The 27,837-nt window shown below is 43.4% G+C and overlaps 1 protein-coding gene across 1 annotated transcript in view; it reads right to left on the bottom strand.

Annotated features, from left to right (window-relative positions):
* Positions 1-27,241, bottom strand: part of LOC112254213 (protein phosphatase 1H-like) — a 49,400-nt gene extending 22,159 nt beyond the window's left edge. Inside the window, exon 1 of the mRNA XM_024426551.2 lies at positions 26,782-27,241. Within this exon, the coding sequence (XP_024282319.1) occupies positions 26,782-27,041 (260 nt within the window). The 5' untranslated portion in view covers positions 27,042-27,241. The remainder of the gene's footprint in view (positions 1-26,781) is intronic.
* Positions 27,242-27,837: the final 596 nt, after the last annotated feature.

Raw genomic sequence — 27,837 nt, 5'->3', positions numbered from 1 at the left:
TCATACTGCTCAGGAAGAAGATTTGTTCAGTCTCCTAGAGATGAATGTACTTTGGTGTGAAAATTGCAAATCAGTCCCAGAACAACAGCAAAAGACCTTGTGAAGATGCTGGAGGAAGGAAACCAGTGCAAAAGGATCTATATCCACAGTAAAACAAGTCCTATATCGACATAACCTGAAAGGCTGCTCAGCAAGGAAGAAGCCACTGCTCCAAAACCACCATAAAAAAAGCCAGACTATGGTTTGCAACCGCACATGGGGACAAAGATTGTACTTTTTGGAGAAATGTCCTCTGGTCTGATGAAACAAAAATAGAACTGTTTGGGCAAAATGCCCATCATTGTGTTTTGGAGAAAAAAGGGGGAGGCTTGCAAGCTGAAGAACACCATCCTAACCGTGAAGCACGGGGGTGGCAGTATCATGTTCTGGGGGTGCTTTGCTGCAGGAGAGACTGGTGCACTTCACAAAATAGACGGCATCATGAGGGAGAAAAATTGTGGATCTATTGAAGCAACATCTCAAGACTTCAGTCAGGAAGTTAAAGCTTGGTCGCAAATGGGTCTTCCAAATGGACAATGACCACAAGCATACTTTCCAAAGTTGTGGCAAAATGGCTTAAGGACAACAAAGTCAAGGAATTGGAGTGGCCATCACAAGCCCTGACCTCAATACTATAGAACATTTGTGGGCAGAACTGAAAAAGCGTGTGTGAGCAAGGAGGCCTACAAACCTGACTCAGTTACACCAGCTCGGTCATGAGGAATGGGCCAAAATTCACCCAACTTATTGTGGGAAGCTTGTGGAAGGCTACCTGAAACGTTTGACCCAGTTTAAACAATTTAAAGGCAATGCTACCAAATACTAATTGAGTGCATGTAAACTTCTGACCCACTGGGAATGTGATGAAAGATATAAAAGCTGAAAGAAATTATTCTCTCTACTATTATTCTGACATTTCACATTCTTAAAATAAAGTGGGTATCCTAACTGAACTAAGACAGGGAATTTTTACTTGGAAGAAATGTCAGGAATTGTGAAAAACTGAGTTTAAATGTATTTGGCTAAGGTGTATATAAACTTCTGACTTCAACTGTAACACAAGACACTGCGATAACCTCTAGCCTTCCCTCTGTCACACCTCACATAGTCAATTCTCTATCAGATACAGGAGGTACCATACTCTGGAATTCATATCTTCACAATGCAAAAAACCTCATCATCCCTCAATAATTTCAAGAGAAGGCGTGTCAGCCTGATGAACCAAACTACAAAATAATCCCCTCCATGTAGGCTAACTCTCACACACATTCACACGAACACATAATCAAACATGTTTTTTCTTGTATACTGACTATATCATGTACAAGTATAATTGATATGCTTTGCTTAGCTGATAGAACAAAAACATTTCTGTACTTAGATGTGGTGTGCTTTTCATAGAAGCGCTTTTGCACACTGTTTTTACCAGTTTATTTGTACTGTTTTGTCTTTCACTTATTTTCTTGCGAATAAATAAAACCTATTTCTAGGAAGCGGTAGCCTAGTCGGTAGGTTGTTGCGGTGTCTTAAGAGTGACAAACAACAGCAACTGCCAGGGTAAGATAACAACACCCCCAAGACTGAAATCTCATTTTTCCTTAATGAGCAACAGACCAACACATTTGGAATCTATGAGTGCGCTCTTTAAGATTATTTGGCCACAGAGGACAGTTTCCAGCTCTCTCCCTTCACCTCAGACCACTGCAGTGTTTACTTTACAGGACACTGAAATGGAATGAAGTCATGCATTGCATTAGAGCAAAGCCATTATCCTTGTGAACAGGGGCTGCCAAAAGGTGTCACCCCTGTTGTACCATTAAAGCTGAAAACCGATGACTCTCTGCCACTTCAGTGCGAGGATCCAACAGGGTCAAGCCACTCTGTTACATAACATTTTCAGATTCAATTACTGGTATCTTGGACAATTTGGAGTATTACCCTTAAAGTGTCCCCAGAAACACTTTTACAGAGAGGATTAATGATGTAGTAAGAGTAGTGTAGAGAGGAGAGCGAGAGTCTGTTTGATACAGCTGTGCACTGACGCCAGTCGTATACGATAGAGGAGAGAATGCGTCACCAGAGAGGATGGGTGATAAGTAAACAAACCAGTTGGTTAGATATGTATTAGTATCCCCATTAGCTGTTGCTCATGCAACACTCTTCCTGGGGTCCACACAAAACATAAAATGTGACATAATACAGAACATTAGTAGACAAGCACAGAACTAAATAGACAAGGACAAAACTACACAATCTGGTACATATTGTACAATGGCCACCTATCTCGGTTCATTTGGATGAGTGTATTTGAGTGAGCAAAATCAAAATACTGACTCACCTTTTCACAATGTTCTCACACTAAACAAGGACAAATGAAAATGCTTCAGGGCTCAGACACACCAACACACTGGTAGGATTGTCAAACATTTGCATGCTGAGAGTACTTAGCCCCTCTGAACAGAGTGTCGGCAGTCAATCTATTTTGTGTTCACACAGCAAAGATCTTGAAGTCGTCAGCCACTCCGCATTGTTAAAATATTCCAAACCAGAAGGTGTGTGTAGCATTGTTTGGCAATGCATGTTCATGTGTGTTGCTTTATGGTCTAGATAACCAATGTTCGCTAGCTAGCAGCACTAATGTTGCTATTGTTGTAGAAAGCCATTGTTGATACTAAATGGCCACAGCTATATAACTAGCTAGCAAGGTGACAAAGAAAATGTAAAACACTCCATAATCGCATATAGCCCATAGATATTTTTTTTGCTGGCTAATGTTAGCTAAATGGTTAGCATGGTTTACTAGCTGTTGTGCTAGCTAGGTAAAGTAAAGACAGTGCATTGACTCTCGGCAGCCAGCTGCAGGCAGCTGCTTCATGGAAAGAAGAAACAGAGCCTGAGCAGAGTACCCATTTCTGTTTTTCAGAGGAAATGTAAGTTAGGTTGAAAATATTGTATCCCTGAAAACTAGAAACATCTGTTTTCTGCCGACTCTGGAGAGTGTGTGCGCATTGTGTCTGTGCACTTAGCTAGCTACCATGAACCTATACATTGCATATACAGTGTGACTGGCTCATTTTAGCATGCTGCAAAGGGATGGATGGAGTCACAGGGAAAAGTTACCCTTTTTTTCTACTTGTTGGTTGCCTTTCAGTTCCCCAATTGTGCCCTCTGATTTGCTATAAGGAGAAATGTCTCTCTACCGATGGCATACCGATTCACCATGAAGAAACAGGAGAGAATGTCCCAATTCAGTCGCCAGTCAAAACGGCACTGGCGAGTGGTCCCTATAGCACTCCACAGAGAACGAATAGCAGAAATATGCTTGATGAATGGCAGACAGAAAATTGGCAAAGTGTGTACTGTATGTCCCTTAATGAAGCTTTCATAAACCCTGAATAAAGCATATAGCCTACAGCTAGTTCAGAAATCATTACTAAGCTAACCTATATCTTGCTATGTGAAGGGTGGCAAAAGGACTACGTCACGTTTGGCAAAATAAATTATATTTCAAATGGTTGAACCATTGCTGAGGAAAATGATCCCTGTTTGGTTTGATGCTCTGAGATGAGTGTTCTAATATAAGGCAGAAAAAGCTATGGCTGCCCAAATCTGGATTATAAAAATCCAGTTTGTAATCAGTTGAAAGCAGTAAACTGGCAGTGTAGTGGCCAGGGGTGCATTAATCCTGATGACGCGGACATGGAATAGAAGTCATCGTGAGCCTCAAAGTTGACATGATCACGATGACTTCTAATTCATGTTCCAAAGTTTGAAGCCAGGCCAGGGTCATGTATTTCCATGTTTTACAACACATCTGCAACCGGTTTGCCAATATCATACTTTGGGTTAGAGAGGCATGTTTCTTTTAGACTGCTGGATGCATAGTCTGTTTGTTTGTGCTAAAGTCAAGTCCTTTGTCTGAGTTGGCACTAAGGCTGTAGGCTGTTCACTAAATGTAACATCTCCCTAGGCAAATTCATGGGATTTCTTTTGCATGAGTCACATGCAATACATTTGCTCATAACTCATTTGGCAACCAAGGGATGTACTGTATGCCTACAAGAAAATAGTCACCCGTTTGAGTGAGTCCACCAAGTGCAAGCCAGTCATTCCCTGGCCTTAATAATGTAAGAAAACAAAACAATGAAGATTCGGTTCTATTCAATTTGTGACATTTTTATCTTAAGGTTTCAGTCATGTAACTGAAATACTTTTCCTGTGTTAAACGAGCACATCTGTGTTTGAATCTTGTTAACTCATGTAGGGGACTTTCAAAAGAGGAAGCCTCGAGTTTCACTGAGTTCCTCATCAGTTGCCTATGTTTTTTTTTTTTTTTTTTTAAGAACAGAGAGATGAGAATGGGTCATTCCTTTTTCTAAGTAATGATGACACTTCCTTTACCATCTACATTTTGTGTTCCACTTATATCATTCATTCTCTCAACACAATTTAACCTACCTCACAAACCAAGAGTGATGATGATTACATTTTACTTAACCACGGCCTCATGTTTGACTTCATCTCATGTACAAAATTGTGATAAAAAGGAGAAAGTCAAATATTTTACAAAGTGATCTTGGTGGTCAGAATAACCCTTCACGAGTTTGGATATTAATTTATAATGAGTTTTCTAAAAAGCCACTCATGAGCTTATCACCAAAAGTCATGATGAACTCTTCCTGTCTGAGATGTCTGTGGTTTCCTGTCACAGCTTTTCAAGCATGGTGCTAACAGTGAGTCATTGTATTGCAGGACCTGCATGACATGGCCTCAACCTCAACTTCTCTGAAAAAATAATAGGAGTGGAAAAGGGTTATTCATGGCCAGATGGCAAATGGCCCAACAGTACAAAGGCTTTTAGGGTAAATTCACACACTACAAAGACCGAAGGTATGGAGCATGTAGGGCAGTGTTGCAAAAAGGGTGGCTCCTTGTAATGCACTACTTCATTCACATACCTTTGTACTACCTGAAAATTAAGACTCGGCGAATCATTCCTTCCACAGTGTGGGGGCAGTGTGTTCACTTGGTTCCTTGATCTGACCTGTAGTCTATAGAGTCAAATAGTCTATTCATCAAAGTAGTCTATTTTGCATTGATATCCAAATATAATCTCAGCGACTGTTCAAACAGTAAACCAAACAACAAGAATCCACCCAAAAAGGTATTTTATTAGAAGTAATAACTAGTGATTCCAGGCTATTGTGAAATGGTGAACCTGCTGTAGCCAACTAGCTAGCCATGAGCTTTTTTCTCCCCCAAAACATGATGTTCTATTTTTAGCTGATATTGAAATGAATACAAAAGCAGCATATCAAACTGGGATAATATTTCAGGTTACACCGGCCAGTATAAGAATATTTGCCAGGGCATATTTAAAAATATATATATATATATAAATCTGATTACTTCACAGGGCGATGTGGGAAGCTTAAAAGGGCTGGCTAGCTAGCGAGCTTGCTATGTTTTTAGCCAGGCTAAGACCATGCAGCTAGCCAGGGCTGCCAGCTAGCTGCTACTACTAGCAAGGGAAGGTGACCCTCCCTTGCTTTCATAAAATGAAATGACCAACAAAAAAAACGTTGTATTTACCCCCTTGTGAATGGGAGTGGGACCGATGTGAGGATATGTTACCAAAAGGTGTCAGCTGCTCCCAAAAAATCCACGTGTACGCACATAGATAGGGGCCAGTCAGCCCTGACCCCCGAGGCGGCAGGTAGCCTGGTGGGTAGGAGCGTTGCGCCGGTAACTGAGTACTCAGCCCACCACCTCAGGACATCACATGTAGATGTGACCTACTCTTGAGGAGGTTGGCTTTTTGGTTCGATCTGATATTTTCTTATCATGGGTTGCATGTGAGGTGTATATAATACACATATACAGTACCAATTAAAAGTTTGGACACACCTTTTCTTTATTTTTACTATTTTCTACATTGTAGAATAAATAGTGAAGACTTCAACTATGACATAACACATGGAATCATGTAGTAACCAAAAAATGTGTTAAACAAATCAAAAATATATTTCATATTTGAGATTTTTCAAAGTAGCCACCCTTTGCCTTGATGACAGCTGAGCACAATCTTGGCATTCTCTCAAGACGTAGTCACCTGGAATGCAATTTGTGTGCCTTGTTCATTTGTGGAATTTCTTTCCTTCTTAATGTGTTTGAGCCAATCAGTTGTGTTGTGACAAGGTAGGTGGTATACAGAAAATAGCACTATTTGGTAAAAGTCCAAGTCCATATTATGGCAAGAACAGCTCAAATAAGCAAAGAGAAACAACAGTCCATCATTACTATAAGACATGAAGGTCAGTCAATCCAGAAAATGTCAAGAACTTTGAAAGTGCAATTGCAAAAACCATCAAGCTCTATAATGAAACTGGCTCTCATGAGAACCACCACAGGAAAAGAAGACCCAGAGTTACCGCTGCTGCAGAGGATACGTTCATTAGAGTTAACTGCACCTTGGATTGCAGCCCAAATAAATGCTTCAGAGTTAAAGTAACAAACATCGACATCAACTGTTCAGAGGAGACTGCGTGAATCAGGCCTTTGTGGTCGAATTACTGCAAAGAAACCACTACTAAAGGACACCAATAATAAGAAGAGACTTGCTTGGGCCAAGAAACACGAGTAATGGACATTAGACCGGTGGAAATCTCCTTTCGTCCGATGAGAGCAAATTTGAAATTTTAGGTTCCAACTGCTGTGTCTTTGTGAGACACAGAGTAGGTGAACGGTTGATCTTCGCATGTGTGGTTCACACCGTGAAGCATGGAGGGGTCATGGTGTGGGGGTGCTTTGCTGGTGACCCTGTCAGTGATTTATTTAGAATTCAATGCACACTTAACCAGCATGGCTATCACAACATTCTGCAACGATACGCAATCCCATCTGGTTTGAGCTTAGTGGGACTATCATTTGTTTTTCCAACAGGACAATGACCCAAAACACACCTCCAGGCTGTGTAAGGGCTATTTGACCATGGAGAGTGATGGAGTGCTGCATCAGATGACCTTGGCCTCCACAATCACCTGACCTCAACCCAATTGAGATGTTTTTGGATGAGTTGGACCGCAGAGTAAAGGAAAAGCAGCCAACAAGTGCTCAGCATATGTGGGAACTCCTCCAAGACTGTTGGAAAATCATTCCTCATGAAGCTGCCTGAGAGTGTGTAAAGCCGTCATCAAGGCAAAGGGTGGCTACTTCAAAGAATCTGAAATATATTTTGATTTAACACTTTTACTTGGTTACTACATGATTCCATGCGTGTTATTGCATAGTTTTGATGTCTTCACTATTATTCTATAATGTAGAAAATAGTACAATTGAAAGAACCTTTGAATGAGTAGGTGTGTCCAAACTTTTGACTGGTTATTGTATATACTACTTCACTAATATGTATAGTTTATGAAACATGATCGTTGATCAGATCTGATATGGAACTTGGAGGCGGTAAGCTGTTCTCTTGAAATTGAGATGAGGAGGGTGGCAAAAAAAGATTTAGTGGGGGGGGAAGACGCTAATAAAAGGTTCTAAAAGGGTCTTGTTTAGGCAGTGTTCAAGCATACCATTGACCATGACCTGACCTTTTCTGGCTATTGTACATTCTGCATCTAATATAATTTGACTAAAGGCTTTTAAAGTGGAATATAGTGGAAGGTAGTGTCTGGTTACAGTTAATTGATGCCATGCTCACTGAGATGGATTGCTGCTATAAGCATAATTCAAAAGACTTGAGCTCCAGCATGCCAACTTTGAAAAAGGTTAGTCGTCCTTTGAATTCCACTACAGTAAGGCTTATTGTGTCTCTGTTCCCACCCAAAAGCTTTCACAGCATACTGTATGACATGACAGATCTGTTGTTTGCAAATCGTTTATTAGGCAACCGCTCCGAGGAAGTGCTTGTGTGTGAATGCACTGTGTGATCGAGAACAGTACAGTCTGGGGTATGCACCCAATGTGAAAATATTCAGCATAACAGCTCCATATTGTTCCAAGTCTGGAAAAGCATTGCTAGCTGTCTGGTTTGCCATAGGGTTTCTAACTTAACTGAAACAACTGTATTGCAATGATGAACATCAGCACACTGCTGCTTCACATTTATCCCAGCCTCACTCAGTCTTTATTTTTGTATATTTAACTTGTCTTTTTTGAGGTAAGCCCAATTGAGACCAGGGTCTCATTCTCAATGGTGCCCTGAGAACAAATAATTCACAAATCAATATGATAATTCAAAAACAAAATGCAAAAAATAAATAAACTACAAGATAATTTAATAATGTATTACAAATCAACCAAAACACTCAAACTTCAGTGAGTTCATTCCTCATCAGCATTCTAAACTGCCCTATTGGCACCAGGGATTCGAGATTTAATGAGATTTGTAAATTATTCAAAACAAGAGGTACAACAAGATTTGCTGCCTCATATTTGTATACTTTAGCAGAGAAGTGAGATGTTGGAAGCTTGTAAACAAAAAGGGAGAAATGAAGTGATCTACGGGAATTTAGAGGTCCAGACGACCTTCTTATAAAGGATGCAGTGACGAGTATTATACCTGTCACCTGTGATAAAGCAAAGAGCGCTATGGTACATTGCAGCCAAGGGTTTTAGAGTAGCGGCTGCTGCATTCTGATAAATGGTGTCGCCCATAGTAAGGAGCTGGCAGGAAAGTTGCCTGTACAACTGCTTCCTGCTATTTGGGGAGAGGCTACTTTCAATATCAACTTTTTAACTAGCTCATCTGTTTTTTTAAACGTCAACATTTTGTCAATCCAAAAGCCCATATATTTATAGGCGGGAACCTGCTCGCTGAGAGAACCATCCAATGCATAAATATGTAAAACATCTTACATATTTCTACAACAAATAGAAAACAACATAAAACATTTCCATTTTCCGACATAGCCTGGTCAGCAGTAGGGGCAATAGCGTACATAAGTGTCATCTGCATACAGATGAACGTTACAGATTTTTGCAGATAGACCAATATTATTTATACTGAACAAAAATGAAACATGTAACAGTTTAAAAGATTTTAGTCACAGAGTCACAGTTCATGAGGAAATCAGTCAATTGAAAAATGAATTAGGCCCAAATCTATGGATTTCACATTACTGGGAATACAGATATGCTTCTGTTGGTCACAGAATGGGCCTCAGAATCTCGTCACGGGATCATCGATAAAATGCAATTGTGTTTGTTGTCCGTAGCTTATACCTGTCCATACCATAACCCCACCACCACCATGGGGCACTATGTTCACAACGTTGACATCAGCAAACCACTCGTCCACACGATGCCATACATGGTCTGCTGTTGTGAGGCCGGTTGTACGTACTGCCAAATTCTCTAAAATGACATTGAAGGCGGTTTATGGTAGAGAAATTAACATTCAATTCTCTGGCAACAGCTCTGGTGGACATTCCTGCAGTCAGCATGCCAATTGCAAGCTCGCTCAAAACTTGAGACATCTGTGTTGTGTGACAAAGCTGCACATTTTAGAGTGGAATTTTATTGTCCCCAGCACAAGGCGCACCTGTGTAATGACCATGCTGTTTAATCAGCTTCTTGATATGCCACACCTGTCAGGTGGATGGATTATCTCATCAAGCCATTTAGCACCGTTTCATAAATGTATTATGTCCAGGTCTAAAACCAGACTGGTGTACACCTTTCAAAACATGTAGAACCAGGAACAAATATAGCTCTTGGTTCTCTCCAGACCTTTACTGCCCTTGACCAGCACAAAAACATTCTGTGGCGTTCTGCATTAGCATCGAAATGCCCCCGTGATATGTAACTTTTCAGGGAAGTTTGGACCCAATATACACAGGCAGTTAGGAAAGCGAAGGCTAGCTTTTTCAAACAGAAATTTGCATCCTATAGCACAAACTCAAAAAAGTTATGTGACACTAAAGTCCATGGAGAGTAAGAGCACCTCCTCCCAGCTGCCCACTGCACTGAGGCTAGGAAACACTGTCACCACCAATAAATCCACTATAATTGAAAATTTCAATAATCATGCTTTCCACCTGGCTACCCCTACCCCGGGCAACAGCCCTGCACTCCCCACAGCAACTCGCCCAAGCCTCCCCATTTCTCCTTCACCCAAATCCAGATAGCTGATGTTCTAAAAGAGCTGCAAAATCTGGACCCCTACAAATCAGCTGGGCTAGACAATCTGGAACCTCTCTTTCTAAAATGATCTGCCGAAATTGTTGCAACCCCTATTACTAGCCTGTTCAACCTCTTTCGTATCGTCTGAGATTCCCAATATTGGAAAGCTGCCACGGTCATCCTCCTCTTCAAAGGGGGAGACACTCTAGACCCTAACTGCTACAGACCTATATCTATCCTACCCTGCCTTTCTAAGGTCTTCGAAAGCCAAATTAAACAGATTACCGACCATTTTGAATCCCACCGTACCTTCTCCGCTATGCAATCTGGTTTCAGAGCTGGTCATGGGTGCACCTCAGCCATGCTCAAGGTCCTAAATGATATCATAACCGCCATCGATAAGAGACATTACTTCAGCCCTATTCATCGACCTGGCCAAGGCTTTCAACTCTGTCAATCACCACATTCTTATTGGCAGACTCAACAGCCTTGGTTTCTCAAATGTTTGCCTCGCCTGGTTCACCAACTACTTCTCTGATAGAGTTCAGTGTGTCATATCGGAGGGCCTGTTGGCTGGACCTCTGGCAGTCTATGCGGGTGGCACAGGGTTCAATTCTCGGGCCGACTCTCTTCTCTGTATACATCAATGATGTCGCTCTTGCTGCTGGTGATTCTCTAATCCACCTCTACGCAGACGACACCATTCTGTACACTTCTGGCCCTTCTTTGGACATTGTGTTAACTAACCTCCAGATGAGCTTCAATGCCATACAACTCTCCAACTGCTCTTAGATGCTAGTAAAACTAAATGCATGCTCTTCAACCGATCACTGCCCGCACCTGCCTGCCCGTCCAGCATCACTACTCTGGACGGTTCTGACTTATGTGGACAACTACAAATATGTAGAATATGTGGACAACTACAAATACCTAGGTGTCTGGTTAGACTGTAAACTCTCCTTCCAGACTCACATTAAGCATCTCCAATCCAAAATTAAATCTAGAATCCGCTTCCTATTTTGCAACAAAGCATCCTTCACTCATGCTGCCAAACATACCCTCGTAAAACTGACCATCCTACCGATCCTCGACTTTGGCGATGTCATTTATAAAATAGCCTCCAACACTCTACTCAACAAATTGGATGCAGTCTATCACAGTGCCATCCGTTTTGTCATCGAAGCCCCATATACTACCCACCCCTGCGACCTGTACGCTCTTGTTGGCTGGCCCTCGCTTCATACTCGTCGCCAAACCCACTGGCTCCAGGTCATCTACAAGTCTCTGCTAGGTAAAGCCCCGCCTTATCTCAGCTCACTGGTCACCATAGCAGCACGCACTCCAGCAGGTATATTTCACTGGTCACCCGCAAAGCCAATTCCGCCTTTCCTTCCAGTTCTCTGCTGCCAATGACTGGAACAAACTGCAAAAAAAAAAATCACTGAAGCTGGAGACTCATATCTCCCTCACTAGCATTAAGCACCAGCTGTTAGAGCAGCTCACATTCCACTGAGCCTGTACATAGCCCATCTGTAAACAGCCCATCAAGCTACCTCATCCCCATACTGTATTTATTTATCTTGCTCCTTTGCACCCAGTATCTCTACTTGCACACATTCATCTTCTGCACATCTACAATTCCAGTGTTTAATTGCTATATTGTAATTACTTCGCCACCATGGCCTATTTATTGCCTTACCTCCCTTACCTCATTTGCACTCACTGTATATAGACTTTTCTTTTTTCTACTGTATTATTGACTGTGTTTTATTCCATGTGTAACTCTGTTGTTGTATGTGTCGAACTGCTGTACTTTGTTGGCCAGGTCGCAGTTGTAAATGAGAACTTGTTCTCAACTAGCCTACCTGGTTAAATAAAGGTGAAATAAAAAATACAAATTAAGAATATAATTTGAAGTTAAAACTGTTATTAGCTGAGAGTTTGCCAGTGTTTCGAATAATTTTGCAAGGCAAGATTAGTTCAGAAATTTGGCAGTAGTTATCTAGGTCTGAAGTATCCCTGCCTTTGTGAATGGGGAGGACTTGCGCCACCTTCCAGATCTTAGTGATAGCACCCAGATCTTAGGGATAGCACCAGAAGCAATTTTTAAATAAAACATGTGGGTCAATAAGTTCTACAATGAGCATCCTTCTCTGTTAAGAGGTTAATAAGCTTAAATAGATGCCCAGAGGGTATTACATTGACATTGCAACACTCGCTCTTATCCAGAGCAACTTACAATAAGTGCATTCAAATAAGGGGGCATGAACAATTAAATAACACGAGTCAAAGCCAAAAACCACAGTACTGCTGTAGAGTAAAATAACAAAGATTAAAAGTTCAACGCAATAATAGAAACATTCCAGTGCAAAATCTATTGTAAGTTTTGCCTCAATTACAGTGATGCATTATGTGGTGTGTGTGTGTGTGAGGCATGGTTAAGTGCCCCATCATAGGTGATCTAGGTAAAATACATTTCTAGGAACTGGAGTGCTAGGAGCTGGAGGAGATGAGGGGAAGGACTCTCTCGAGTGTAAAGGAGCTGGATGCCAGAGTGCTTTTAGTCTGAAGAGACAGTTCTTTAGCCTGCAAAGTGGGTCAGAGTTTTTATTTTATTTTTACAAACCTAGGAGCTTGTTGTGTTGCGAATTCCATTCGGTGAGCCAGATATGGTAGCCTAGAGTACCAACCACACACGTAGTGGAGCAGGGAACTGTCCATTATTAGTGTGGTGCTGAAACATTCCCAATTTGTCCACGTGAAGAGCTTATTTTCCCTTCCCCACGTGTGACTACGTTGCCAAGTGTACTTTCCCTGTGTAGTCTAACGCACACAAAAATAGATAACGTAACAGGATAAATAAAAGATTGTGATGGTGGAATACACCATCGTGGAAACAGGTGCTACATGAGTGAAATCCCTGGTTTGGAAGGATTTTGGAGTCATTGTGGACAAGAAGGAATGATAGAATGATACACAGCCCACAAAAAGTGCAAGCAGGTATTTGCTTAAGATAACTCAGGTAATTATGTTAATTCAAGCTTTTGTTAATTTAAACCAGTGGTTCCCAAACTTTTTATAGTCCCGTACCCCTTCAAACATTCAACCTCCAGCTGCGTACCCCCTGTAGCACCAGGGTCAACGCACTCTCACATGTTGTTGTTTGCCATCATTGAAAGCCTGCCACACACAGACACACACACACTATACAATACATTTATTAAACATAAGGAGGTTGAGTCACAACTTGGCTCGTGGGAAGTGACAAAGAGCTCTTATAAGACCAGGGCACAAATAATAATATAATCAATAATTTTGCTCTTTATTTAGCCATCTTACATATAAAACCTTATTTGGGTATCAAGAATTCTGAATAACTCACCACAGGTTAATGAGAAGGGTGTGCTTGAAAGGATGCACATAACTCGAGAGAATCTTAGTCTTAAATTATTTTCCACACACAGTCTGTGCCTCTATTTAGTCTTCATGCTAGTGAGGGCTGAGAATCCACTCGCACATAGGTATGTGGTTGCAAAGGGCATCAGTATCTTAACCGCACGATTTGCCAAGACCGGATACTCAGAAATCTGGCAGTGGCTTCTGATTTAAATTCAATTTTCACAGAACAGCTTGTTGCAATTTCGATGAGGCTCTCCTGTTCAGATATTGGTAAGTGTGTGCCAGCTACAGTCAGAGGCTGACACTAAGATAGCATTGAGTGAGCTGTATTCTGCCATAAGCAAACAATGAAACGCTCACCATGGCGGCTCTCCGAGTAGCCAGGGACTTTAATGCAGGGAAACTTCAATCCGTCTTACCAAATTTTCATCAGCATGTTAAATGTGCAACCAGAGGGGGGAAAAAAACTCTGGACAACCTATACTCCACACACAGAGATTCATACAAAGCTCTCCCTCACACTCCATTTGGCAAATCTGACTGTAATTCTATCCTCCTGATTCCTGCTTACAAGCAAAAATTAAAGCAGGAAGCACCTGTGACTAAATCAATAAAAAAGTCGTCAGATGAAGCAGATGCTAAGTTACAGGACTGTTTTGCAAGCACAGACTGGAATTTGTTCCGGGATTCCTCCAATGGCATTGAGGAGTACACCACAGCTGTCATCGACTTCATCACTAAGTGCATCGATGACGTCATCCCCACAGTGACCGTACATACATACCCCAACCAGAAACCATGGATTACAGGCAGCATCCGCACTGAGCTAAAGGGTAGAGCTGCCGCTTTCAAGGAGTGGGACTCTAACCCGGAAGCTTATAAGAAATCCCGCTATGCCCTCCGATGAACCATCAAACAGGCAAAGCATCAATACAGGACTAAGATCGAGTCGTACTACACCGGCTCTGACACTCGTCGGATGTGGCAGGGCCTGCAAACCATTACAGGCTACAAAGGGAAGCACAGCCGAGAGCTGCCCAGTGACACAAGCCTACCTGACGAGCTAAACTATTTCTATGCTTGCGTTGAGGCAAATAACAATGAAACATGCATGAGAGCACCAGATGCAGCCAATGTGAGTAAGACCTTTAAACAGGTCAACCTTCACAAGGCCACAGGGCCAGACAGATTACCAGGACGTGTACTGCGAGCATGCGCTGACCAACTAGCAAGTGTCTTCACTGACATTTTCAACCTCTCCCTGTCCGAGTCTGTAATAGCAACATGTTTTAAGCAGACCACCATAGTGCCTGTGCCCAAGAACACTAAGGTAACCTGCCTAAATGACTACCGACCCGTAGCACTCACGTCTGTAGCCATGAAGTGCTTTGAAAGGCTGGTCATGGCTCACATCAACACCATCATCCCAGAAACCCTAGACCCACCCTAATTTGCATACCGCCCCAACAGATCCACAGATGATGCAGTCTATTGTAGACCACACTGCCCTTTCCCACCTGGACAAAAGGAACACCTATGTGAGAATGCTATTCATTGACTACAGCTCAGCATTCAACACCATAGTGCTGTCAAAGCTCACCAATAAGCTAAGGACCCTGGGACTAACACCTCCCTCTGCAACTGGATCCTGGACTTCCTGACGGGCCGCCCTCAGGTGGTAAGGGTAGGCAACAACACATCTGCATTGCTGATCCTCAACACAGGGGCCCCTCGGGCGCGTGCTCATCCCCCTCCTGTACTCCCTGTTCACTCATGACTGCACGGCCAGAAACGACTCCAACAACATCATTCAATTTGCAGGTGACACAACAGTGGTAGGCCTGATCACTGACAACTACGAGGCAGCCTATAGGGAGGAGGTTAGAGACCTGGCCGTGTGGTGCCAGGACAACAACCCCTCCCTCAATGTGATCAAGACGAAGGAGATGATTGTGGACTATAGGAAAAAGAGGACAGAGCACGCCTCCATTCTCCTCGACGAGGCTGCAGTAGAGCAGGTTGAGAGCTTCAAGTTCCTTGGTGTCCACATCACCAACGAACTAACATGGTCCAAGCACACCATTACAGTCGTGAAGCGGGAATGACAAAAACCTATTCCCACTCAGGAGACTGAAAATATTTCGCAATGGTTGTTTGTGTCGTCCATTTCGGGACAGTACCTGCGTAATTGCGCACCCAGCTCGTTCTTTTGCTTCGCTATGTCACATTTGACATTGTCCGTAAGCTTGCGGTCATTTGCACACAAAAAAATCATACAATGATGGAAAGACGTGTGTGTTGTCCTTGTTAATGCCGACAGAGAAGAGCACCAACTTCTTAATCATAGCCTCAATATTGTCCTGTACATTGAATATAGTTGCGGAGAGTCCCTGTAATCCTAGATTCATATCATCGAGGTGAGAAAAAGCATCACCCAGATAGGCCAGTCGTGTGAGAAACTCATCATCATGCAAGTGGTCAGACAAGTGAAAATGAAGGTCAGTAAAGAAATCTTTAAGGTTATTTCTCAATTTTAAAAAGTGTCAATACTTTGCACCTTGATAACTAGCGCATTTCTGTATGTTATAAAAGCGTTACATGGTCGCTGCCCATATCATTGAATAATGCAGAAAATACACGAGAGTTCAGGGGCCTTGCTTTAACAAAGTTAATTAACCATTTTCACTGTCCAAAACGTCTTTCACGTTTTCAGGCATTCCCTTGGCAGCAAGATTCTCTTGGTGGATGCTGCAGTGTATCCAAGTGGCGTTGGGAGCAACTGCTTGCACGCATGTCTCCCTGTCATGGCTTTTGCGCCATCAGTACAGATACCAACACATCTTGACCACCAAAGTCCACTTCATGTCACAAAGCTGTCCAGTACTTTAAAAATATCCTCCCCTGTTGTCCTGGTTTCCAGTGGTTTACTGAAGCGGATGTCTTCCTTAATTGACCCCCCATAAACGTAACAGACATATACCAGGAGCTGTGCCAGGCCCGCCACGTCTGACTCATCCAGCTGTAACGCATAGAGATCAGTAGCTTGTATGCAAAACAGTAATTGTTTCAAAACATCTCCTGCCATGTCACTGATGCATTGTGAAACATTGTCCCAGCCATATCCACGGCAGCAGGAAGAATTAAGTCCTCCACAATAGTATGAGGCTTGCCTGTCCTAGCCACTCGGTGGCTCACCATATACAATGCTTCTAGCCCCTTCCTATTAATGGTATCTGTTGCTTTTATACATGTCTTACTACTCAAAATTTGTCTACATTTTTGCTCAAACACCCATGTCTTATTTTTCAAATTGGCATGTTTTGTTTCTAAATGTCTGCACAAGAGTGAAGGTTTCACCCACGAGAGAGTAACGGTTAATGTGATTTGATGTTAATTATTTGACCAGGCTACCTGTATTTGACATTGTGTTGTTATATTGCTGAACACTAGATAGTTAAAGAGAAAAAAAAACACCCAAATGTATAGCGCAGTTGGAAAAAATATAAATGGACTGTTTGAAAATGTGGGGGGAAAAATGTAATTTGGCATACATCCGAAGGCATTGCGCAAAGCCCAGTTTGGGAATACCTGATTTAGACCATACGCAGGCCATATAAAGTTCAAACCTGTGCTGCTGGTAAATGCTTGAGTAGCCTTTAGCCTACTAAATAAATGTAGGCTATTTTTAAAGCCTGTAGACTATTCGATTATGGGAATTGTTTATTTAACCCATTTAATCCCATGGGTCACACATAATGAAAGAAAACCGTTTTGTACTTTACAGGCTCTTGAGAAGTTACATTTGTACTTATAATCAAATGATTTCTCAAAATGTTCACAAGACCACAAGCATAATTCTCCAAGGTGTACTTTTCAGACGACTTTGGCACCAGAACTCTGTATGCAACAGCTTTAGCAACAAATACATTGTTGACATTTTGAAATATTTTCTTTGTAAATATAATGTGTAAATGTCTAGTTTACATACTGTATGTGTCTTAATTTTCAATACATTGAATCCATGATGCTCGTGGTATATGAAAATAAGTTAGCAGTCACATTTGTGACCAATGGGACAATACAGTGGCTCTAATTTATTATATATACAAATGTATGTGGACATCCCTTCAAATGAGTGGATTTGGCTATTTCAGCCAAACCCATTTTTGACAAATGCATAAAATTGAGCACACATCCATGCAATCTCCATGGACAAACACTGGCAGTAGAATGGCCTTACTGAAGAGCTCAGTGACATTCAACATGGCACCGTCATAGGATGCCACCTTTCCAACAAGTCAGTTCATCAAATTCATACCCTGCTAGAGCTGCCCCGATCAACTGTAAGTGCTGCTAAGTGGTAAGCCACACAAGTTCACAGAACGCCGAATGCTGTAGTGAGTAAAAATCATCTGTCCTCGGTTGCAACACTCACTACAGAGTTACGAACGGCCTCTGGAAGCAACGTCTGCGCTGTTCATCGGGAGCTTCATGAAATAGGTTTCCATGGCCGAGCAGCTGCACACAAGCCTAAGATCACCATGCGCAATGCCAAGAGTCAACTGGAGTGGTGTAAAGCTCGCAGCCATTGGACTCTGGAGCAGTGGAAAGCCTTTTTCTTGAGTGACGAATTGCGCTTCACTATCTGGCAGTCTGACGGACGAATCTGGGTTTGGCGGATGCCAGGAGAACGCTACCTAAACTGTAAAGTTCAGTGGAGGAGGAATAATGGTCTGGGGCTGTTTTTCATGGTTCGGGCTAGGCCCAAAGCGAAGGGAAATCTTAAGGCTACAACATACAGTACAATGACATTCTAGATGATTCTGTGCTTCCAACTTTGTGGTAACAGTTTGGGAAGGCCCTTTCCTGTTTCAGCATAACAATACACCCATGCACAAAGCGAGGTCCATACAGAAATGTTTTGTCAAGATCTGTGTGGAAGAACTTGACTGGCCTGCACAGAGCCCCGACCTCAACCCCATCGAACACCTATGGATGAATTGGTACACCGACTGCGAGCCAGGCCTAATCGCCCGACCTCACTAATTCTCTTGTGGCTGAATGGAAGCAAGTCCCTGCAGCAATCATCCAACATCTATTGGAATGCCTTCCTAGAAGAGTGGAGGCTGTTACAGCATCAAAGACGGGACCAACTCCATATTAATTCACATGATTTTGGAATGAGATGTTTGATGAGCAGGTGTCCACATACTTTTGGTCATGTAGTTTATTTAATCATAGCAGATTATAATTTTTTTCAGTAGATTGAAGTGGCGTTGGGTTATGGATATAGTCAGGCCCTGATCTGTTTCACCTGTCTGTATGATTGTCTCCACCCCCCTCCAGGTGTCGCCCATCTTCCTCATTATCCCCTGTGTATTTATACCTGTGTTCTTTGTCTGTTGCCAGTTCATCTTGTTTGTCAAGTCAACCAGCGTTTTTATTCTCCGCTCCTGATTTTCCCAGTCTCTCTTTTTCTCACCCTCCTGGTTTTGACCCTTGCCTGTCCTTACTCTGAGCCTGCCTACCTGACCACTATGCCTGTCTGCCGACCTTTACCTTTTTATCCCCACCTCTGGATTATTGACCTCTGCCTACCCTGAGCCTGCCTGCCATCCGGTTTAGTTGCCCCACCTCTGGTTTAATGACCCCTGCCTGCCTTGACCTGTCTATTGCCTACCTGTTAGATTATTAAACCATTGTTAATTCGACGTTGTCTGCATCTGGGTCTTACCTTCATACCCAATAGTACGACCTGGCCATGACTGACCCAGCAGACCCGGGCCAGCTGTGCAACGCCATCTCCTCCCAAGGAGCCTCCATTGGTAGGCACAAGTAATTGCTTCATGGTCTTATGGATAGGGTCCAAACGTTCGCTGAGCGCCATGACCGGGCGTTGTACATGCTGCTGGAGCAATTCCGCAGGTTGTCTGGGGGGCGGCCATGGTGGTAACCCCACCGCCCCCCAGTAACTCAGCGGTTAGCAGCGCCTTCCCAATGGCAACTCCACCATCCCGGGAGTCCTGTTTACTTCCCCTGGAAAGCTTTAATGGAGAGCCAAGCACCTGTCTGGCATTTTTAGCTCAGTGTGCCCTCATTTTCGCGCTTCGGCCCTCACCCTTCCCCTCGGATCGCTCCCTATAGCCTACCTCATCACGTTGATGTCTGGGAGGGCTCTCACCTGGGCTACCACCGTATGGGAACAACAGCCGGTCATGTGCGTGAGTCTGGAGGGGTTTGTGCGAGAGGTGAGGAAGGTTTTTGATGCCCCGTTCTCCAGGAGAGAAGCTGCCCGGAGTCTAGTCCAGCTCCGGCAGGATGCCCGCAGGGTGTCTGACCATGTGGTTGATTTCCGCACGTCGGCAGCGGAGAGTGCTTGGAACCAGGAGGCACTGTTCGACATGTTCCTGCACAGCGTCTCGGAGGAGGTTAAGGACGAGCTTGCTGCTCTGGGCTGTCACCAATGAAATGGCAACACCTGATCAACACAAGGAGCGGTCTCTATTGCGGAACTTTTGGTCATTTTGTGTCCTCTTGCCAGGTGAAACACCAGGCTCACAGGTAGGATCGAGTATTCTGGTGGGCCATATGGAGAACTTTTCTTCTTCCCTTACTCACACCCATTTTCATGTCATTCTGCTGTGGGGAAACCAGTCCAAATCTCTCCGGGTCCTCATTGACTCTGGGGCCGGAGAGCTTTTTGGATGCCACACTGGCTTCCAAGCTGAACATCCTCACTCAGCCCCTCTCCATTCCCATGGATGTTAGAGCACTGTACAGGTGCTCTATAGGTCGGGTCACCCATAACACCACTCCTATCAAGGAATCACAGCGAGACCATTCAATTCCTGCTCATCAAGTCACCCCAGATTCCCGTAGTTTTGGGATTCTCCTGGCTTCAGCAACAGAATCCCCTCGTCAACTAGTCTACGGGTGCTATCATGGGCTGGAGTCCGTTCTGCCACGCCCATTGTCTGAAGTCGGCGCAACCTGCCCCATGACGTCTTCCCGGGGGCTCGGAAGTTGCTCCAAACCTCTCCACCATTCCCGCGGAGTACCAGGACCTCCGGGAGGTGTTCAACAAGTCCCGGGCCACTTTTTATAGATGACCTGGAGCCAATGGGTCTGGCGACGAATATGTAGCAAGAGCCAGCCGACTAGAGCATACAGGTCACAGTGGTGGGTGGTATAATGTGACTTGGTAACAAAACGGATGGCACTGTGATTGCAAACTGGATGCAGTCTGAGTAGAGTGTTGGATACTATTTTGTAGATGACATCGCAGAAGTCGAGGATCGGTAGGATAGTCAGTTTTACTAGGGTAAGTTTGGCGGCGTGAGTGAAGGAGGCTTTGTTGCGACATAGAAAGCCGATTCTAGATTTAATTTTTTATTGGAGATGTTTAATATGAGTCTGGAAGGAGAGTTTACAGTCTAGCCAGACACCTAGGTATTTATAGTTGTCGACATATTCTAGGTCGGAACTGTTTAGGGTGGTGATGCTAGTCGGGCGGGGGGGTGCGGGCAGCGAACAGTTGAAAAGCATGCATTTGGTTTTACTAGCATTTAAGAGCAGTTGGAGGCCACGGAAGGAGTGTTGTATGGCATTGAAGCTTGTTTGGAGGTTAGTCAGCACAGTGTCCAAGGAAGGGCAGAAGAATACAGAATGGTGTCGTCTGCGTAGATGTGGCTCAGGGAATTGCCCGCAGCAAGAGCGACATCATTGATATATATATAGAGAAAAGAGTCGGCCCGAGAATTGAACCCTGTGGTACCCCCATAGAGACTGCCAGAGATCCGGACAACATGCCCTCCAATTTGACACACTGAACTCTGTCTGCAAAGTAGTTGGTGAACCAGGCGAGGCAGTCATTAGAAAAACCAAGGCTATTGAGTCTGCCGATAAGAATATGGTGATTGATAGTCGAAAGCCTTGGCCAGGTATATAAAGATGGCTGCACAGTACTGTCTTTTTTCGATGGCGGTTTTGATATAGTTTAGTACCTTGAGCGTGGCTGAGGTGCACCCGTGACCGGCTCGGAAGCCGGATTGCACAGCGGAGAAGGTATGGTGGGATTCGAAATGGACAGTGATCTGTCTATTATCTTGGCTTTCGAAGAATTTAGATGGGCAGGATGGATATAAGTCTGTAACAGTTTGGGTCTAGGGTGTCACCCCCTTTTGAAGAGGGGGATGACCGCGGCAGCTTGCCAATCTTTAGGGATCTCGGACGATACGAAAGAGAGGTTGAACAGTCTGGTAATAGGGGTTGCAACAATGGCGGCAGATAGTTTTAGAAAGAGAGGGTCCAGATTGTCTAGCCCAGCTGATTTGTACGGGTCCAGGTTTTGCAGCTCTTTCAGAATATCTGCTGTCTGGTGAAGGAGAAGCTGGGGAGGCTTGGGCGAGTAGCTGAGGGGGAGGTGGAGCTGTTGGCCGGGGTTGGAGTAGCCAGGAGGAAGGCATGGTCAGCCGTTGAGAAATGCTTATTGAAATTTTCGATTATCATGGATTTATCAGTGTTACCTAGCCTCAGTGCAGTGGGCAGCTAGGAGATGCTGCTCTTGTTCTCCATGGACTTTACAGTGTCCCAAAACTTTTTGGAGTTAGAGCTACAGGATGCGGATTTCTGCTTGAAAAAGCTAGCCTTTGCTTTCCTGACTGACTGCGTGTATTGGTTCCTGACTTCCCTGAACAGTTGCATATCGTGGGGACTATTCGACGCTATTGCAGTCCGTCACAGGATGTTTTTGTGCTGGTCAAGGGCAGTCGGGTCTGGAGTGAACCAAGGGCTATATCTGTTCTTAGTTGTGCATTTTTTGAACGGGCATGCTTATCTAAGATGGTGAGGAAAATTACTTTTAAAGAATGACCAGGCATCCTCAACTGACGGGATGAGGTCAATATCCTTCCAGGATACACGGGCCAGGTCGATTAGAAAGGCCTGCTCGCAGAAGTGTTTTACGGAGCGTTTGACAGTGATGAGGGGTGGTCGTTTGACCGTGGACCCATAGCGGATACAGGCAATGAGGCAGTGATCACTGAGATCTTGATTGAAAACAGCGGAGGTGTATTTGGATGGCAAGTTGGTCAGGATAATGTCTGTGAGGGTGCCCATGTTTAGGGATTTAGGGTTGTACCTGGTGGGTTCCTTGATGATTTGTGTGAGATTGAGGGCATCTAGCTTAGATTGTAGGACTGCCGGGGGGTTAAGCATATCCCAGTTTGGGTCACCTAACAGAACGAACTCTGAAGCTAGATGGGGGGCGATCAATTCACAAATGGTGTCCAGGGAACAGCTGGGAGCGGAGGGGGGGGTCGATAGCAGGCGGCAACAGTGAGACTTATTTCTGGAGAGGTTCATTTTAAAAATTAGAAGTTCAAATTGTTTGGGTATAGACCTGGAAAATATGACAGAACTTTGCAGGCTAGCTCCTCCAACTTTGGCAGTTCTATATTGACAGAAAATGTTGTAGTTGGGTATGGAAATCTCAGAATTGTTAAAAGGTCCAAGGGGAACGAAGAAGGCTGCAGCTCGAAAATGAGGGAGCACTGGGAGAGAAAAGCTCGGGCAGGTTCCGGAATCTCCAGCATAACGCTCCAGATGAGGTAAGCAGTAGTGGCCTTCCTAAGCCAGGATTCAGACACGGCTCCCTTAAAGAGATGGGTGGGGCTAAAGCGTAAGAGGGTGTGAACGATGCTGAATGGGTGTAGACAAAGAATAGCTCTCCAGGAGGTGTACCAAAACATTCAAAGGCCTTTTTCTCAAAAGTGAGGCAACAAGTGTAACAACTTTCAAAGCAGAATTGCTTTCCCATTGTTCCTCAACTGTAGTGTATGATATACCATTTTCTAGCCCTGAGTCTCTACTTTTATCCAATGTAAAAAAACATTTGCTACATGAGACCGATTCGAGCCGGGTAGTCACACCTGACTGCCGTTCAACGTCGTAACCGACTTCCACTGTACCGGGCAGATAACAGACAGCGTGTATGGCGTTGTGTGGGTTAGCAGTTTGCGGATGTCAACATTGTGAACAGAGTGCCTCATGGTGGCAGTGGGGTTATGGTATGAGCAGGCTCAAGCTATGGACAAACACAATTGCATTTTATCTATGGAAATTGGAAGTTCTCCAGCACTTCATGTTTCAGCATGATAATGCATGGCCCCATGTTGCAAGTATCTGTACACAATTCCTGGATGCTGAAAATCTCCCACTTCTTCCATGACCTGCATACTCACCCATTGAGCATGTTTGGGATGTTCTGGATCGATGTGTACGCTAGCGTGTACCAGTTCCCGCCAATATCCAGCAACTTTGCACACACATTGAAGAGGAGTGGGTTAACATTCCACAGGTCACAATCAACAACCTGATCAACTCTGTGAAGGAGATGTGTCACTCTGCATGAGGCAAATGGTGGTCACACCAGATACTGACTGGTTTTCTGATCCATGCCTCTACCTTTTTTTCAGGTATCTGTGACCAATAAATGCATATCTGTATTCCCAGTCATGTGAAATCCATAGATTAGGGCCTCATTTATTTTAATTGACTGATTTCCTTATATGAACTGTAACTCAGTAAAATCTTTGACATTTTTGCATATTGCATTGGTATTTTTGTTAAGTGTAATTAATGCGGGGAAGGGGAATAGCCTACTGTTTTGGAGTCATAAAAACAATGTATCAGCTCTCGGAAACAAATCTATGCGGGTTGGTCGGGTTGTGGAGAAAACTATCCTGATGTCAGGTATCGGGTGGAGCTCGGAATTGATGTGTCTGGCATGGGGTGGGTGCAACTCCAAAAAACTGACCCGTGCAGGTCAGGACTCCCTCTCCAACTGGGGAGTTCAGAGCCGATGTGTGATCATTGTTTCCACTCGGTCCATTACAGCAGTGGTTTGTACTGCACTTTAGAAACAGTGGGAAGGAGATGGATGTAGTAATTATCCATTGAAGAAGAGAACAACTACATTCTTCTCCATTGCAAAATAGAATATAGGTAATACTGAAAGTACAGTAGCCTATATGTACACTTTTAATGTCCGTAATTTAGAGCAAATTACAGTTTGGTGAAATAAAGACATTCTGTATGTATGACGCTGTTTACAATAATCAGACTCCATGATGCATGTTTTCGTAAACGCTGTGTATAATAACCCTTTAATAATTGTGTGACGCATTTTCCTACATTCGCCTTCGTTCTATGCTGCTGCTGCTTGGGAGTGAGAATCCTTTCTTTCATCCTGCCTGCAATTGTAAAATCCCTGCTTCTTCTTCGCCTTCTTCATTGCAACCCCCCTTTATTTCTGTCTGTCTCACCCCTTGGATGACTCAGCTCTTTCTCAGATTTATTTCTCAGGGTCTTTGAGGAGACGGCCGGGGGTGGGTTTCATACAATGGTATAACCCACCTAGGTCTGGAAATGTAGGAATCCACCAGTCAGCCTCCACTGACACCCCCTCTTGAGAGATGGCAGGTCTGGAATGATGCTGAGAGGGTTTTTTTCCCCCTCTCCCCTGAATCAACCAGGCAGCACATTCTATCCAATAGAGTGAATGAAATTACCTTGGGAGGTGATAGGAACTGCATGCTTTGTATTAGATGGTTTATTGCTTTATTGTAGCTGGAAACACAGGTAGGCTTGTACTATTGTAGAAACATGCAGGACTAACTCAATATCACATGATGTCTTCCTGAGAATATAAACTACATATAAACTACAAACATTTGTATAGGGTAGAATGGATAGGCTACATAGAAATAGGTTTTTACTGGACACTTCATATGCTGTAGTCAGTAGCTACAGTTATGAAGAGTAGGCTACACTGACGGGCATTTTCAAACACTTCCACACAGGTGCTCTTTGTCAACTGTTCAGAGACAACCTTACCTTTCAACTGTACCGGGGTAAAGTTAGCATGATGTTTGATATTAGTTTGTTTGACATTCATGTCAAGTAATGTTGATAATTCTCCCTCCCTTTTGTTACTTTCATGCATGCCTTTACGCCTAAAACACGTAGGCTACATTACATTACATTTTTTTGTGTGTCAACTATGGGACTTATTGAATATTTATGTATTTATGTATTTATGTAAAATGTATTTTGACAAATTTAAGCAGTAGGCCTAGTACACAGTCTACCCCTATCCTATAAGATACTAATTTCCACCGGAATAGTTTACAGACACATGGTCCTATTAATATGTGTCCAGAGAAAAGTATCATCTGTCCACATCTCTGTTATCATCGTCTACTACTGGAGACAATCGCTTACTCTACCTATGTAGCATTTCAATGTTTTTGTTTGTTCTACATGTGAGATCCTATAAAATACTAGATACAATAAACTGCAACATATGTAGCTGATTATTGTTGCAATGTCAGTCTATGCAGTGAGTGGACATTGAGGGATTCTCACTGTACTGTTTTAAAGTAACCACACAATAGGTTACTACAGCGTCATCAGCTACAGCAGCAGCAGCCTGTGCAGCCCGGCCTCATTGACTAGACGTAATATAGTAAATGTTAATCCGAGACACTCATCAGTATAATATGCTACTTGATACGGTCAAATAAAACGGAAGGTTACTTAAGGCAAAAACGAAAATAGGGTGGTAGGCTTTTAACTCGAATTTCTAGCAACCGAAAGGTTGCGTGTTTGAATCTTATCACAGACAGTTCAGCATTTTAGCAACTACTTATTACTTTTTAGCTAATTTGCAACTACTAGCATGTTAGCTAACCATTCCGCTAACCTTAAAACCCTTTAACCTATCGCCTAACCTTTACCCATAATTCCTAGCCTAGCCAATGTTAGCCACCTAGCTAATGTTAGCCACAACAAATTGCAATTTGTAGCATATCATACAAATTGTAATATGTAACATATCATAGAAATTATTGACAGACATCGAGAAATGAATACATACCATACAAAGCGTAACATATTTTACTAATTGTGGTGTCCTGGATTTACGTTTACTATGTTATGTCTACCCCTGAGTCCAGGTTGCAGCTGTGCTCTCGGGTGAATTTGCAATAGCAGCACAGAGGCCATATTCGCCATAAAAAGCTACCCCAAAACGAAACAGTTTATTGTCAACAGTGCAAATTATCCTTGGCCTACAACATTCAATCTGACAGTTGCATTTTAATGTTTGGGATTTTTTGTAAATCCCTATAAATGACACGTCGAGAAACCACTCACTCTGCGTATCCCGTCAGCCAGGGAAGCCTGCTGTCCCTCTTCAACGTCAGCACCGGTCGAGAAGCATGTTCTGTCGAGTATTGAAGAAGCTCTGGTGTAAGATCCAGAAACTCAGGTCGACCGTAGGGGAACCGTGGAGGCAGACCGTCCTGGTGACAGTTCTGGTGGTGAACGTTCCCGGATCCGTGGTGCTGGTTGTGACCGTGGGGCATCATTCCACCCACCAGCGTGGACATCGCATTTTTGACTTTGCTTATCATTGCGGAAGAAATAATAAACCGATACAGAAATGAATGAAAAGCCTAATACTAGTACCGTAGTGGGGAAAAAAATACAACGATGAACAGCATTTCAGGAAGCAATCGGTCCCAGCCCCATGTGACGTTTGACAGACACTGTTTTCCTCATTGAAAATATAGCCTACCCCTTCCCCACTCAGTGCGTATACTAATCTCAGAAGGCAGGGGTTTAGTGAACGCTGTTGTGGGGGGGATACGCACTGCAAATTGCGCGCCAGTCTGGATTGGACATAAAATAACCATTCCCTGTCACAATGAAGACAATATCACTCTTGAGCAGTGCTGTTGATCATTTATCAGTGTCGTGTATTCATGTCTGCAAATGGAAGCCAGGCCTCCGAAAACAATTTACAACAAATAATAAAACAATTATGTATTTTTCGTCTCTCATAAATGTAATTCCTGGTTAAAGCATACGAGCAAACGAAACAGCGCCCCTCTGTCTGTGTATGTGTAGCGTATCTATATGATACTGTCTGGTCAGAAAGAGTGACATTGTTTCTGGCATTAGCGTTGAATACAATGAACATTTGGCCTCCCTTGATAAAAAAATCGACAAAATAATAGCCAATGAGCAGTGCGCTAAACTGAGTCATCTCAATTGTGAATGGTCCTTTCTCACAAAAAAAAGTGTCAAGGGAAGCCATTTTGGATTTGGCTTCACATCAATCACATCACAAGCCAAACATCATTACTGATAGAAAACACTTGCTTTGTTGCATCTCATTGTTCCGGTGGCTTGCTAAAATCGCCACTT

Source organism: Oncorhynchus tshawytscha, linkage group LG07, assembly GCF_018296145.1.
Source record: "Oncorhynchus tshawytscha isolate Ot180627B linkage group LG07, Otsh_v2.0, whole genome shotgun sequence".
Lineage (NCBI taxonomy): Eukaryota > Metazoa > Chordata > Actinopteri > Salmoniformes > Salmonidae > Oncorhynchus > Oncorhynchus tshawytscha.
Note: the sequence above shows the minus strand (reverse complement) of the source record. Positions and strands in the feature narration are given on the sequence as shown.